Source organism: Myotis nattereri (assembly GCF_964212035.1).
Source record: "Myotis nattereri genome assembly, chromosome: 7".
NCBI lineage: Eukaryota > Metazoa > Chordata > Mammalia > Chiroptera > Vespertilionidae > Myotis > Myotis nattereri.
Window position 1 is genome coordinate 48059934 of NC_138082.1, and position 13408 is coordinate 48073341.

The 13408-nt window shown below is 37.8% G+C and overlaps 1 protein-coding gene across 1 annotated transcript; it reads right to left on the bottom strand.

Annotated features, from left to right (window-relative positions):
- Positions 1-1199: 1199 nt before the first annotated feature.
- Positions 1200-8522, bottom strand: G6PC2 (glucose-6-phosphatase catalytic subunit 2). Its single transcript, XM_081095966.1, has 5 exons — positions 8264-8522; positions 7560-7669; positions 5592-5703; positions 3302-3417; positions 1200-2278 (listed from the first exon to the last, which is right to left on the bottom strand). The coding sequence occupies exons 1-5, from the start codon at positions 8479-8481 to the stop codon at positions 1767-1769; spliced, it is 1068 nt and encodes a 355-aa protein (XP_080952092.1). The 5' UTR covers positions 8482-8522; the 3' UTR covers positions 1200-1766.
- Positions 8523-13408: the final 4886 nt, after the last annotated feature.

Here is a 13408-nt window from a genome sequence, read left to right on the forward strand (position 1 = left end):
AGCAGCAGGGGTGGGGCCAGCTGCCTGCAGCCAGGGGAAGGAAAGCCCTGATAGACCCTGATCACAGGCCAGGCCTAGGGACCCTACCCGAGGGGTCCCAGATGGTGAGAGGATGCAGGCTGGGTTGAGGGACCTCCCCGAGTGCACAAATTTTTGTGCACCAGGCCTCTAGTCTATAATAATAAAAGCATAATATGCTAATTAGACCAGACAGTTGAACGACCTTCCGGATGTCATTCCAGACATCCTTCTGGATGAAACTGCCGCAGCAAGGGCCAAGGCAGAGGTGGTTAGGGGCAATCAGGCAGGCAGGCAGGTGAGCAGTTAGGAGCCAGCGGTCCCAGATTGCAAGAGGGTGCAGGCCGGGCTGAGGGGACCCCCCCCCACCGTGCACGAATTTTATGCACCGGGCCTCTAGTACAAATAATATTGACTGTAAGCTATAATTGACAAAATAAAAAATAAATTAAAAATATTTGATTATATCTTAGCTTTTTGCTTAGAAATCATCCAATTACTGAAATCAAGTTCAGTTACCTTTTAAAAAGAAAGCTATTAAGTGTGTTTTTTAAAAGCAACAACATATACTTATAACTACATATAATACATATATACAACATATATTTATAAATACACCTAGAAATGGACCAATAATTACTTTGAGTTTTAGAGATTTTGTTATTCTCAACTAATATCTTGTAAATAGCACTGATTCAACTGTCATGTTTCATAAATATTTATAGGTTACTTAATATGTCACCATCTAAAATAAATCATGTATTGATATCCTTGAAATGAGTTAGATGAAACACTATGGTAGATCACAGGTCACTAAGATATGTAGCAAAATCTGACTCAAAATGTACTTGATTGAAATAACAGAGGTATCAACTTAAAGTCCAGAATTACTAGGTCCAATAAGAAAAAAACCTTACTGAGAAATTCTTAGTATGACATAATATTCCCTCAATAACAATTTTGTAAAGTAAACCCATAGATTGTAATCATAGTTCAGTATATATAGAGGTTAACACAGCTAACGGATACTATAAGCATTTAATAGTTTTCCTGGTTGGAGCATGACCTTGAGGAAGGCACTTGATTTCCCCAGTCTTGAAAAATTGACCCTTAAAGAGAAAGTATAAGGATGTCACAGTAAAGAGATAAGCCTTTTGGAGGTAAATAATGTTCTAAGCAGAGAATCTTCAATAGCATTTATTGACATATTAGAAATCACTTTTGTAAAACAGAGACCAGGAGTTCTGCAGAAGTTCAAGTCCACAGTAACGGGGCCTGTTTCCTTTCACCTGCATACATATCCACATCCAGAACCATCGCTGACCCCTCACGACCCTGTATGCATGGTGTAAGTCAAACAAGATGTGGCATTTTAATGTTATTTTTTGAAAAACAGCTGATTTACATAGTAATTATCAGAGAATCGACATGAAATCTTACAAATTATTACCTCTTGAAAACGAACAAACAAAACGTAGTGTAATGGGAATATTTGCCCGAAGACTTGGGTTCTAATTCCCGTCCTTACAGCAGTGTGACAACAGTGAGCTATGTTAACTAAATGAGACTTCAATACCTTATCTGAAAACTGAGGGGTTAGAGTTGACTGCCACTAAGATGCCCACAAGAGCCAGAAGCATCTGAAGGTGATGAGCGACCTGACCCTGGGGCTCCTGTTGGGATGCTGAAGACTGAGAAGTGAATAGCGCCTGCCTCCTGGGACCACCGAGCACTAACTCTGCACAACTCTAGTCAGTCTTCTTTTCACTCGGTTTCATTAGCACATGAACACAGTAGGGAATCAGAGCAACCACAGTCAGTGGGATGGACGCACTTTTACAGAAAGACAGCACATAAAATAAGTGCTCTGTGTGAGTGGGGATCTTGATGAAATGGTAGAGCTGTAGGGTGGTCAACGAAGCCACGACACAGAGCAGCCGGAAGCTCAGCTTGTAGCCATTTTCCCCTCGGCAGCTCCTGAGGAACATCTCTGAGTTGATTGCAAAGCCCAAGCCAAAGAGGACCCCCAGGTTTCTCACGAGTCCGGCAAAAGGCGTGGTGTCAATGTGGATCCAGTCGGGGTTGGCACACCACTTCTTGGCTATGGGCACAGACCACAGCAGGTCAATGTCAAGCAGTCTGAGAAGCAGGTAAAAGCCAAGTGAAAACAGGAAGAGGAAAAGGTTGGTCTTCAGGTATGTGCTCAGGCTGGCCGTTTGGATGCCTGGAGTGTGTTCAAAGGCCTCTGCCACAAGCATGCCTGGGGATTAGAAAGAGACACTGAAGGCGCCTATGTGCCCTTGAGCTCCTGGGGAATCCTTCCTCCCCGCATTAAAGAATTTAGCTGCTGCCCAGCTGGTGTGACTCAGTGGTTGGGCATCAACCTTCGAACTAGGAGGTCACAGTTCAATTCCCGGTCAGGGCACATGCCCAGATTGCAGGGTCCATCCCGGGTGTGGGGCGTGCAGGAGGCAGATGGTCAATGATTCCCTCTCATGATTGATGTTTCTATCTCTCACTCCCTCTCCCTTCCTCTCTGAAATCAATAAAAATATGTTAACAAAAAAAAGAATTTAGCTGTAGTTTTCAATGTAAAGGGCTTTAGACTCCTAGGTTCTATCCATTTTCCAAAGCCTTTCTTAAAGCAGTAACACACTTGCCCCATGGTCTTTTCACCATCCATAGTGGGACAGGGGGATCTCTCAGGAATCCACGGCACTGAGTGACAACCCACTTTATAGGCAGAACACTGCTCTAGGTGCTTGCAATTAATATTTCAATTGCCATAGCCAGTTAACTTAGCCTTTGAAAAGCATGTGGGGCTAAATGGCAGAAATTCAATCGTGGTGAATGCCGCTTCAAGAATACAAAGCAGTGGCTAAATGAAGTTTATAGTTATGTAATCATCATTTCAGCTGTTTTCAGAGAGAGAGTGGCATGGTATGCAGGTTGGAAGCCCATTATTAAGTCCCCCAAAGCAAGACACAAGCAGGCTGTCTGAAGTGGTGGTCTGGAAGGTGGACTTAACTCCAGTCGCATTTCAGAGAAGCCCATCTCACTAAGAGGTTAACGTTTATACTGTTAGGTGAGACTCTGCCATTGTGCACAAGGGGGATTTGAGAGGTGTGTTGAATCTCTTAAGCTCCAGGGTAGCATTAAGCATCAGTTTCTTAACAGAATTACCTAGAATGGGGAACTGATCACCAGGAAGAATCTGAGAACATAAAACAAATGACACTAAAGCTTTCAAATGACACAACCAGAGGTAAGGGATCATATTTACCACCAATTACTCCGAGGATAACTTGATGAGGAAAATGCGTTGCTATGAATACTCTGGAGATGCAGACACTGATTTGAATCAACCAAAAAATACTCCAAAAAAATGACCAGGTCAGTCTACGATGGAAGAATAGATACAAGAGTAAGAAGCAAAGAAATTCGATTGCTTATAAAATTAGGGGCTGTGTGACACCAGATGACCTTTCTCAGAAGAACCATCTGACATAACATCATGATTCTAGAGTCTTGTTTTTCCCAAAATGTTGTTTCCATGTGTTTCATAGGATTTGAAACGCTTTCACAGAGGTTTTTGCATTTATCAATGCATTGATAGTGCTATATTCTGAGATTTTAATAAATGTTATAAAAGGAAGCCAATTTGACATCCTACTAATTATTTTAATGGAGTGGGATAATTAAAGTTAGGAGAATTGCTAATATCAGAATGATCAAGAATGAATTATAGATATATGTCTACTTATCATATGTGCTTCCTCTTTACTCTCTCTCAACCTTTCTTTGCTTGAAGAAAACTCACTGGAAAAACATCTGCCACTCTGATGAAAAGCACATCAACATTTTATCAAGGGCAAGTTTTCAGTGGGTTTAATTTCAGACTCTCAAAGAAGTCCTGATTCCTTGGTTTTTGAGATGCAGAAAATAAGAAACAAGGGAATTGACTTATAGGCTATATAGTTTGTGTTAGGAACAACAAGGTAGGCCCTGGCTGGGTAGTTCAGTTGGTTAGAGTGTCATCCCAATACTCCAAGATTGTGGTTCAATCCCTAGTCAGGGCACATACAAGAATCATAATGAATGCATACATAACTGAAACAACAAATCGATGTTTCTCTCTCCCTCTCTCTCAAAAATCAATAAATATAAATAAAATGAAAAGAAACAAGGTACAAAAACTTATAAAAAATATTAAAATCCAAGCAATGTTCATTATTTTAATAAAAAAAGAATTAGCAATATTGAATTCTAAGAATTTTGGGGCTTCTCAATGATTTGTTACTGATCATCAGACCAAATTTTGGTTATTGAAAGACTAGGAATAGCGGGAAATGAGTCTTCCAAAGAGGAAGTAAGCAGGAGGTATCCATATGAAAGAAGAATAAATAAGCATTTGGTAATATTAAGGTAAGGAGTAGGCACTAAATAAATTTTGATGGATGAAGGAGTGTTGCAGTTATAAAAATTGAAAAAGAGTTATGGGAGTTAAAAACATCAACAACACAAGCAAATATTTTCCAGGTTTGGAAATTGGAGGAAGAAATAAGCTATAAGAAGGTGAGCCTTTTTTTTTTAGATTCCTACTTTGAGAAATAGTCTATGGTTAGGAAATGCTAATTTCTTTAAATTAAACAACTCTCCACTGTTGTTTTGGCTAATGGATACATTAAGGCATGCAGGTCACAGTCTCATTAGAATAAACTTTAAATATGCTCAAATTACTTTAGCTATTTCTTTCTTATATTATCCAATACTACTCTAAAAAGTGGATGGCTCTTGGAAATTTTTTATTTTAAAAGAACTTTTATATATGGTATATGTTATCATATTTTAAAAACCCATTAACAAACAAATTTTATCTCTGATAGCCTAATAATTTATGATTAAAGTGGTGCTCCAAATTGTTATGATAAATTATTTCAGAAAAGAAGAGAAGAAAACAGCTTAATTCCTACAAAAATTTTGAGTAATCTTACATTAAAGTTCTAGGCCTTTTTAAACATTACAAATCTACTAACATGAAATCTACTAACATTCAAATTTAAGTTTGCCTCTAGAATGTTTTTAGTCACAAAGTTTGCAAAGTCTTTAAAGCTAGAATTTGTTATTGCTGTCAAAGAACATTGGCTTGTCAAAGAAAGAAGTATAATTATACTAAATTAACTGATGCATTCAAGGGGAATGATGATTCTCAAAATTTCTAGTTAATCTTAAAGCAAGAGAATGTACATGCAAAATTATTTCTTACATAATTTTAGATGACTTACTTATGAGCTACCAGAGTGATTATTATATTAGAGAAACCCAAAGCATATTTAGCAAATCATTAATCAATTAAATATTTCCAACCCTATTATGTGGCAAAGCTGTGAACTAATTAGGACATTATCTTAAAGCACAATATTAATTTTCTATTCATTTGCTATTTTGGGTTATGATAAAATAGAATAAGCACATTTCAACCACTAAAAGTATACTAAAATGAATTTTTAAGAAGACATTCCATATTCAAAACTGTTACATTCCCATGCTACAGAAACTGGAGCAAAGCTGACCTGTGCAGAGTGGTAGATGACTTATCCATCCAACTGACAGTGTTGCTCAGTGCAGCTGTTACCATGACGTACCAGACACACGATGAGCCCATTGCATGACCAGATGGACTTCCTGCAAAAGCAAAGTTGTTGGTCCATTTGAAAGGGAGTTAACAGAGTATCAGTATCAGAAATGGATGGTAGAAGGGCATATTAGCCATGAAAATTACAAATAACTCAGAAAGAATCCACAGGGCACAGGCTCTATGTAATATTTAAACATAGGTAGAAATAAAGAAAATTGAGCCAAATAGAGCCTCAAAATACTACTTCAAACATTTTTTCCAGATTTTTCAAGTTCATCAAATTCCAGAAATTAAAATGTTCAAGGCTATTTAAGAACTCAAGGTGCTATACCAAAATCTGCCATATCTCTACTCATTGTTCATATCTAATTGTTTTTTATTGATGATAAAAATAAAGTACCTGTATTGGATCTTAAATCAGTTTATGTTCCTTGGGTTGGAAAGTCAAGCATCTAAAGGATATCATTGCTATGTCTGATTTAGCAATTGACTGCTGTGCACTAGCAGCTATTTCTGTCTATCCTGTGGCCAGCAGCTCCATGGAAGTCTTTGTTATGAAATGGAAGAGAAGCTGTAAAGAGAGCATCAGTATTGACAGAAGAAGCCTGAAGACTTTCTACTCCTATAATGTCTTTCCCATGAATCTTGATATTTTTTAAAAATCACTTTACTTTGATATTCTCCCTGAGTCTTAACCAGTGGAGATTCATTCAGGTTAAACACCAGTCTCTTCTTCAAAAAACACTGAATTAAACAAAGACCAATCTATTTCTTGTAGATCTATTTATTTCAAATCTATTTCTTATGCAGGAATTTTCAGAGCCTTTATATCCTTAGAGTTGTAGATCTCTAAGGAGTGACCATAGGATGCAATATATCTTTCTTTCTTCTCCCCACCCCCTCACCCCAGAAAATATCCCACATGATGGGAAGTGCTGGGATAAAACAAAGTAGCATTTCAATTGTCTCAAAGGTTATCTATCCATCCATCCATCCATCCATCCATCCATCCATCCATCCGACACTGGTTTCACAAAGATAAAATACACACCATCCCCATCATGATTGAACACAGTCTACTGAGGGAGCCAGATATATAAAGAATTAATTATAGTAATATAACAGAACTTACACATTCACTATATTCAGGGTTGGTTTCAATGGATGTCAATATTAATTTTCTGATATATGCCAAACTATAGTCAGGTATAATATAACACAGTCTTATAAGTTAAACCAGTAACATGTAATTTCCTTTTACATATTTCAAAAAACCTTTTTATAGTCCTAAACTCAACTTCTCTGGTAAAGATTTTACACGCATACAGAGTCTTATTTATAATAAAAAAAGGAAGTGGCCCAGAAAGTCTACTTACATACTAAATATACAAGAAAAAAAGAAATTTTAAAGAAATCATTCTAAGATCAGAGCTATCTTAACTGGCAACACTAATACTGGGACGTCCTTACCTTTCTTACAGAAAACTTGTCTATTCTTTCCTCATTCATGGGATTTTCAGTATACCTATACTAACTTTGAAAGTTACTCAGTAGTAGATAAATCAATATTTCTAGAATTTTAATATAGTTCTTTGGTAATTTGTTCTAGCTTTTTTGTTTGTTTTAGTATTATTCCATTCTTCCAAAAAATAAATTCCAAATATAAAATTATTTAAGGAGTATTCTCCAAACTTACCATTTTACAAATAACACAATGAAATTTGATTGTTCATAAAACTTCCTTTCTCGTTAGCATTTTTTATGCTTATGAACTTTTAGCATCCTCCCTCATGATATTTTCTTTAATTCCCTATATGATATCATACACTTATTAGATGATCATCATACATAAATGACTCTGTTGGAATATCTTTAGTAACTTGTGGTTGCTATAATTGCTTACCTGGACCTGTTTCACAGGTAGTGGGAAATTGTTCAAGGCATGGACTTGAGCGATTTGGGTAAATCTGAGTTTCTTGGATCCACCAGTAAGGCCGATGACCAAATAATATCCTGTATTTGAAGAAATATAAATATGAATATATTTAAATACACAACAAGTACTTAATTGGAAACATCCTATTTTCTCCTACAAAAATATTCAGTCAGAGGGTTGATGAGGAAAGCTCATGATTAAGAATCTTTGAAAGAACTTGGGTTCTGGTCTATCTCCCATTATAGAGGAAGACACAGTCATATGCAGTTAGTTTTCAATATAAACAGGGACATTTTTTCCTTTCAGGGGAAGTCCTGCAGGTGCTTGGGGTACTTAGATTGGGAATATCAAAGTGGTCCCTGGAATCACCAGTCTGTTCAGTATGGGTGCTGCTCATTTAACTAACTTCTTGGCTAATCACAGCATATGTGTTACAGGGCTTTGGCATTTACTTATAAATCAGTATACATTAGTATATAAATGTACATTTGTATGTATGTATACATTTCTATGGCTTTTGTAATATCTATTTATGAATCTGTGTTTCAAGTTAACTGGTATTTTGAGAGTTTTCCAAGTAAAACTACACACATCTAAAATGTGACCATTAAGCCAAAGCTACAAAGTTAAGAATACACTTTAGGAAAAATGAAACAAAACAGAAGCCTTACCATTTAAAAATGAGATTGAACCAATCCCCAATGACTGCTACCCATATCATCTTAGTTCCAACTGTCTGATTAAGTTGAAACCAAAGTGGAAAATAAATAGAAAAGATATTCCGGGGATCTCCAACATTAGACATAAAATTTAGAAAATTGTAGTAAGCTCGGTAGTCCTTCTGCAAATGCTGAATAATGAGTACTCCATTCCTATGAAGGAAATCCATCTTGAAAGAGAGGCAATTCTAAACAGCAATTGGAGCTGCAGTGCTCTGAGTCCCACCATTTTTATACAGTACCCCAGTGGCGTGTCTAGCCATTACTGCAACATGTGACTGACCATCTGTGGAAAGGGCACATCAGTCCTTGTCTGCTGAAAAGCTCATCTGTTTATAAGTTTAATTGGAGCCGAAGAGGTGAAGTACATGCTGATCTGTGACAAGTCAAGGGGAAATTTGGGTAGAGATACAATGAATTTCTTATGCAACCTCCCTTTTGTGTGAACAGTTGGATTGTGTTTGCTTGAAATTTTTTGCACAGTTCATTTCCTTCAAGGGCAGAGACATTAGCAATTTCTGTGCTTGGCTAGAAGACTATGCAGATAATTACTGCATGTCAAATAGCCCTTAAAGCCATGCATTTCAATTTAAAATAGAATGTGGCTCTTTGACTATTTTATTGGGTCTTAGAGGAAAACAAATGAGTAAATATCTGGGCATGAAAGATTTATGTGATATGACAGATTATTTTCTTATTGCAGACTTAAATGAAAAATTTTTTATTTTTCTTTATTAGCAAAGAGAGTGCTATGATATATAAATCCAACAGTGAAGGAAATACATGGAATGTATGAAATCTAGAAGGAAATGTGTTGCTTTTTAATTACAAAGCAAGAAAGCAGAGATGGAGGCCACTTTACTGAAAGAACTGTGTTAGGGTTGAGTCATTATTGACTAGAGAATACAATTGAGAACACTGGGGAGTGCTCATGTGAGAGAAAGACAGAAATAGACTCAAAAGGCTTTGGACCAATCAGGAGAATGATTTGTTGAAAGCAGAATGTTCAGTACAGCTGCAGGGGACACACCAAAACAAACATGAAGATGGGGAATAAACAGAAGGGCAGCTCAAAGAGAACTGTGGGCCCCAGCCAGAAATGAGATGGTGAGTGTAGAGAGCTAAATACATCTGTGAAGGTGCCCATGAAAGCCATGAAGTCTCCCCAGGAGGCAGAGGGGACCATACTGACCATTCAGGTTGTTGTCTTTGCTAATCACAGCCTCTTTCTCTAGGAACTCTTCACGTGCTTTAAATATCACTTTAGACTTCCCCTGGAGTCGTTCCCCATCATTTTACAACACCATTGTTAGAGGGATCCAGTGTCTCTCAGTACCTTCCCAGGCTCTGTTGCCTCTCCCAGAAGAAATGCTTTGACTACCATTAACCTCTTTTTTAAAGTTTATCTTTATTGCTGAAAGTACTACAGGTGTTCCCTTTTATTCCCCATTGACCCCTTCTAGCCTCACCTGTCCTCTGCCACCAGCCTTAACCACACTGTTGTCTGTGTGCATAGGTTATGCATATATGCATATAGGTTCTTTGGTAAATCTCTCCTCACCCACCCACCCACTCTCCTTCCCTCTGAGATTCATCAGTCTATTCCACGCTTCTATGTCTCTGGATCTATTTTGTTCATCATTTTATTTTGTTCATTGGATTCCACATATGAGTGAGATCATACCATTAAACTCTTCAGAGTGATTTTTTTAAAATGCCATACCTTTGTCTTACCCTAGACAAACTACATTTCTAGTGATGGGACTCAGTCACTGGTATTTTAAAAATACATTCCAAGTGATTCCAATGTGCGGTCAGGGTTAAGAATCAACATGATGAAGAAATTCATACTCTACCTGTTTTCCTTTCAGCTTAAGCCCCTCCCACTGCCAAAGGTCAACCTGAAAGAAGCTTCCATGACATTTAATATGTAAATTATTGGATATAACAAGATCTTCCTATTAAATTTTATTTTTTGGCATTAAATGATTTATCTTGTCAGAGAATCTACTTCTAGAATAAAAGAGGAACCTAAGTCTAATGAGAAATTATACAGCTGGCGATAGTTTGTATAGAAATTTGGTAATGTGGGGCCAGAAGAGGAGACGCGGTGGTGACCACTGGAATGCACTCCTCTTAAAACATGGCATGGTGATGGCCACCTTCTCCCCTGAGTTTTCTGCAATGCTGACCTGGAAAAAGCTTAAGATACAGCCTGGTTTCTGTGGATGAAATGTCTGATTTGACAGTCACAAAGTGAGGTTGCAAACAGCAGCATGTCATTTTTCAGAAAGTGACTTTATATGGCTGCCAGGAAATGAAGATTAATCTCCATCCATGATGAGAGCCTCACCAGTCTCCTTTATCATTCTTATCATTTCAGCAGGAGGATAACCAGGAAGTAGTCGCCAGCACTGGCTTTCCCCAAGGTTTTGCTCCTCCCCAGGCAGCCCATGAGTTACACCCACTCTCTGTTCTCCCACTAGTGTGCTAATCTGATTTGAATGACGTATGTGTTGGGGTAAAATTAATTGTGCTGAAAACTTAGTTGTGCATTAGAATGTCTTGTATTCATGCTTTTCCAATTATTTAAAATACTCTACCTTAATATCCCTTAAAAATACTCTATCATATCATTTTATTTTAACTCCATAGTGGTTCAGTAATCTTCCTTTTAGTGATAAGGAAATGGACAAGTAATCTTCCCCAGGTCATTTCTTTAGTGCAGCCACCCCTGTTTGGAGACTAAATTTTATTTCCAGAGCAATGCTTCTTCCTAGTCTAGGCTGTATCCAGGTTACCTAAGGCCAACATTGGTGAGATTTAAACCAGCTGCAAAATGAATAATAGTTGATGCTATAACCCGCTTGTTTCAAATGCTTTCAACAATCTAGACCTCCAATTCAACTCTATCATCATTTCAACGATAAGGCTTTTCTGTGTGGTCTTGTGAATTAGGTAAGACATAGGCACATCTGGCCAGATCACTAGAACTTTGAAGCTATAATCACCACTTTGAACTTTGTTGGATGACTTATCCCATCGTTGGACAGCAGGGATACAATTGTAATGGGAGTTCAGTGGTTACTATTACCTTCCCAGTCTCTGACATCTTCCCTGGGGGAAATACCAAGTGGCACTAAGCGGGGCACCTCAAAGCTTGAGGGTGACTCTAATTCCCATCATCTTCTGTTGACCCTGGGACCTAACAGACATTTTCTTCTCTGGAAACAGTCAACTATGGAAATAAAGGAAGGCCCCCCAAATGAGAACAAACAGAGGCTATTTATTTTGAGCTTGCTATAGTAAGATTTGGCCACTGTCATTTTCATTTGACAGACTCAGAAGCAGGCAAAGGAATAGAAAAGCTCCATAGTAAACACAAGGAAGGTCTCAGGTCTGCTTTGGTTATAGGTTATGGGCACGGGCAAGTAGGAGCTGATTAATTAGAAACAGAGCATCTTATGTGATTGGCTAGGATGCATATTTGGCTCTCTCTGGTTGGTCCTTAGTTGGAAGCAGGGGCAAAAATATAGTGAAACTGGTAGTCTTGACCAAGTCCTGGCCATTCTGGATAGATTGCTTCAGATGTTGTGAATCAAAGTTCCAGTGTCATACTTGGTCTGACTCGTCCATTTGTATATTCAATCTCTCACAAGACAAATTGAGTAACCATATGTCAGAAGTAGTTTGTGTGACATCCCATTAAGAAACAAGGGGATCCCTTGTCTATCCCATGATTCTATAATTCTTATTATAATTCTTATTATAATTCTCAATTCCATTGAGTTAAAATGAGGGCATATAGTTGTCTTACCAAAGAAGAATCAATTTATTCAGGCATATCACTACTCTATCTGAGGTTTTAACCTTGACTAATCAGAGTCTATACTACTGCCTTTTGATTTGCATATTCAGGTTCTATAATTTCCACAATCTCTTTGATGAGCCATAAGAAAGGACATTACTTCCCTTTATTCTTTTTCTATGAAGTATTTGAGCTACATATTTCATAAAATTCATTTTCTTCAGAAATGTCTTGTCCTCACATCAGGGTGTGAAGGATATCAAATATATTTTGTCTTACAATTAAAAATTCAACTTCATGCTCATTCAATACTTCAGAGTCTGTGGACTGTGATGAAGTTGGCTGCACATGAGCTTTTCATCTTAGATAGTTAATTTAGAAAGATTGTCTCCCAAGGACTATTAGGTTCTGTAGGCTAAATATAATTGACCAAAGCAAAAGCACCTTGATTTCTTTTGCCTTTTAACAGGATCTGCCATCTATTCATTCCCCATAGCTCATCATTTCTAGTCTTTTCACATCTTAGCTTATGTGCACTACCTCAGAGATGCCTTCTCTGATCAGCATCCTCGCCATTCCTCTAACAGTGTTTTCTCTGAAACACTTATTTTAGGGGGTTGTGTTAGTCTGCTAGGGTTGACATACAAAGTACCTTACTGGGTGGTTTAAACAATAGAAATATATTTTCTCACAATTCTGGAGGCTACATGTTTCAGAGCAAGGTGTCAGCAGAGTTGGTTTCTTCTGAGTCCTCTCTGCTTGGCTCATAAATAACCGTCTTTTCCCTGTGTCCTCACGTGGCCCTCCTTTTGGATGGATGTGTCCTAGTCTCTTATAATGACACCCGTCTTATTAGGTTAAGGTCCACCCTAATGACTTCACTTTAACTTAGTTACCTCTTTAAAGGCCCTATCTCCAGTCATATTCTGAGATACTGAGGGTTAGGACTTTAAGATGTGATTTTTGAGGATGAAATTCAACTCGTAACAAGAATTTAATTATAATTTGTAATTGTACTTTTTCTTTTTAATCTATGTGTTTAAGCTCTCTTTCCTGCACCACAGTACAAGCTCCATAAAATTAGGAATGATGTTTGCTTTGTGTCCCAGCTCCAGCACAATCCTTGGCACAGGTCCATGCAGGGGCTGGTTTCCTATGAAGCTAGTGAAATTTGAACAGGCCCCTGGCATGGCAGGCTATTGCTGGGATGTGCTGGGAGTTGTCGAGCATATTAATAATTTGATATTCCTTTTATTAAAGAGAGGCCCTAACAATAAAGGAGCTTTATA

Coding starts and splice junctions, on each gene's coding strand:
- G6PC2 (XM_081095966.1), bottom strand. CDS start 8,481: ATGGATTTCCTTCATAGGAATGGAGTACTCATTATTCAGCATTTGCAG. Junction 7,670..8,263: donor TTCAATCTCATTTTTAAATG/GTAAGGCTTCTG, acceptor CTTCAAATACAG/GATATTATTTGGTCATCGGC. Junction 3,418..5,591: donor TCATCTACCACTCTGCACAG/GTCAGCTTTGCT, acceptor CTTCCATCGTAG/ACTGACCTGGTCATTTTTTT.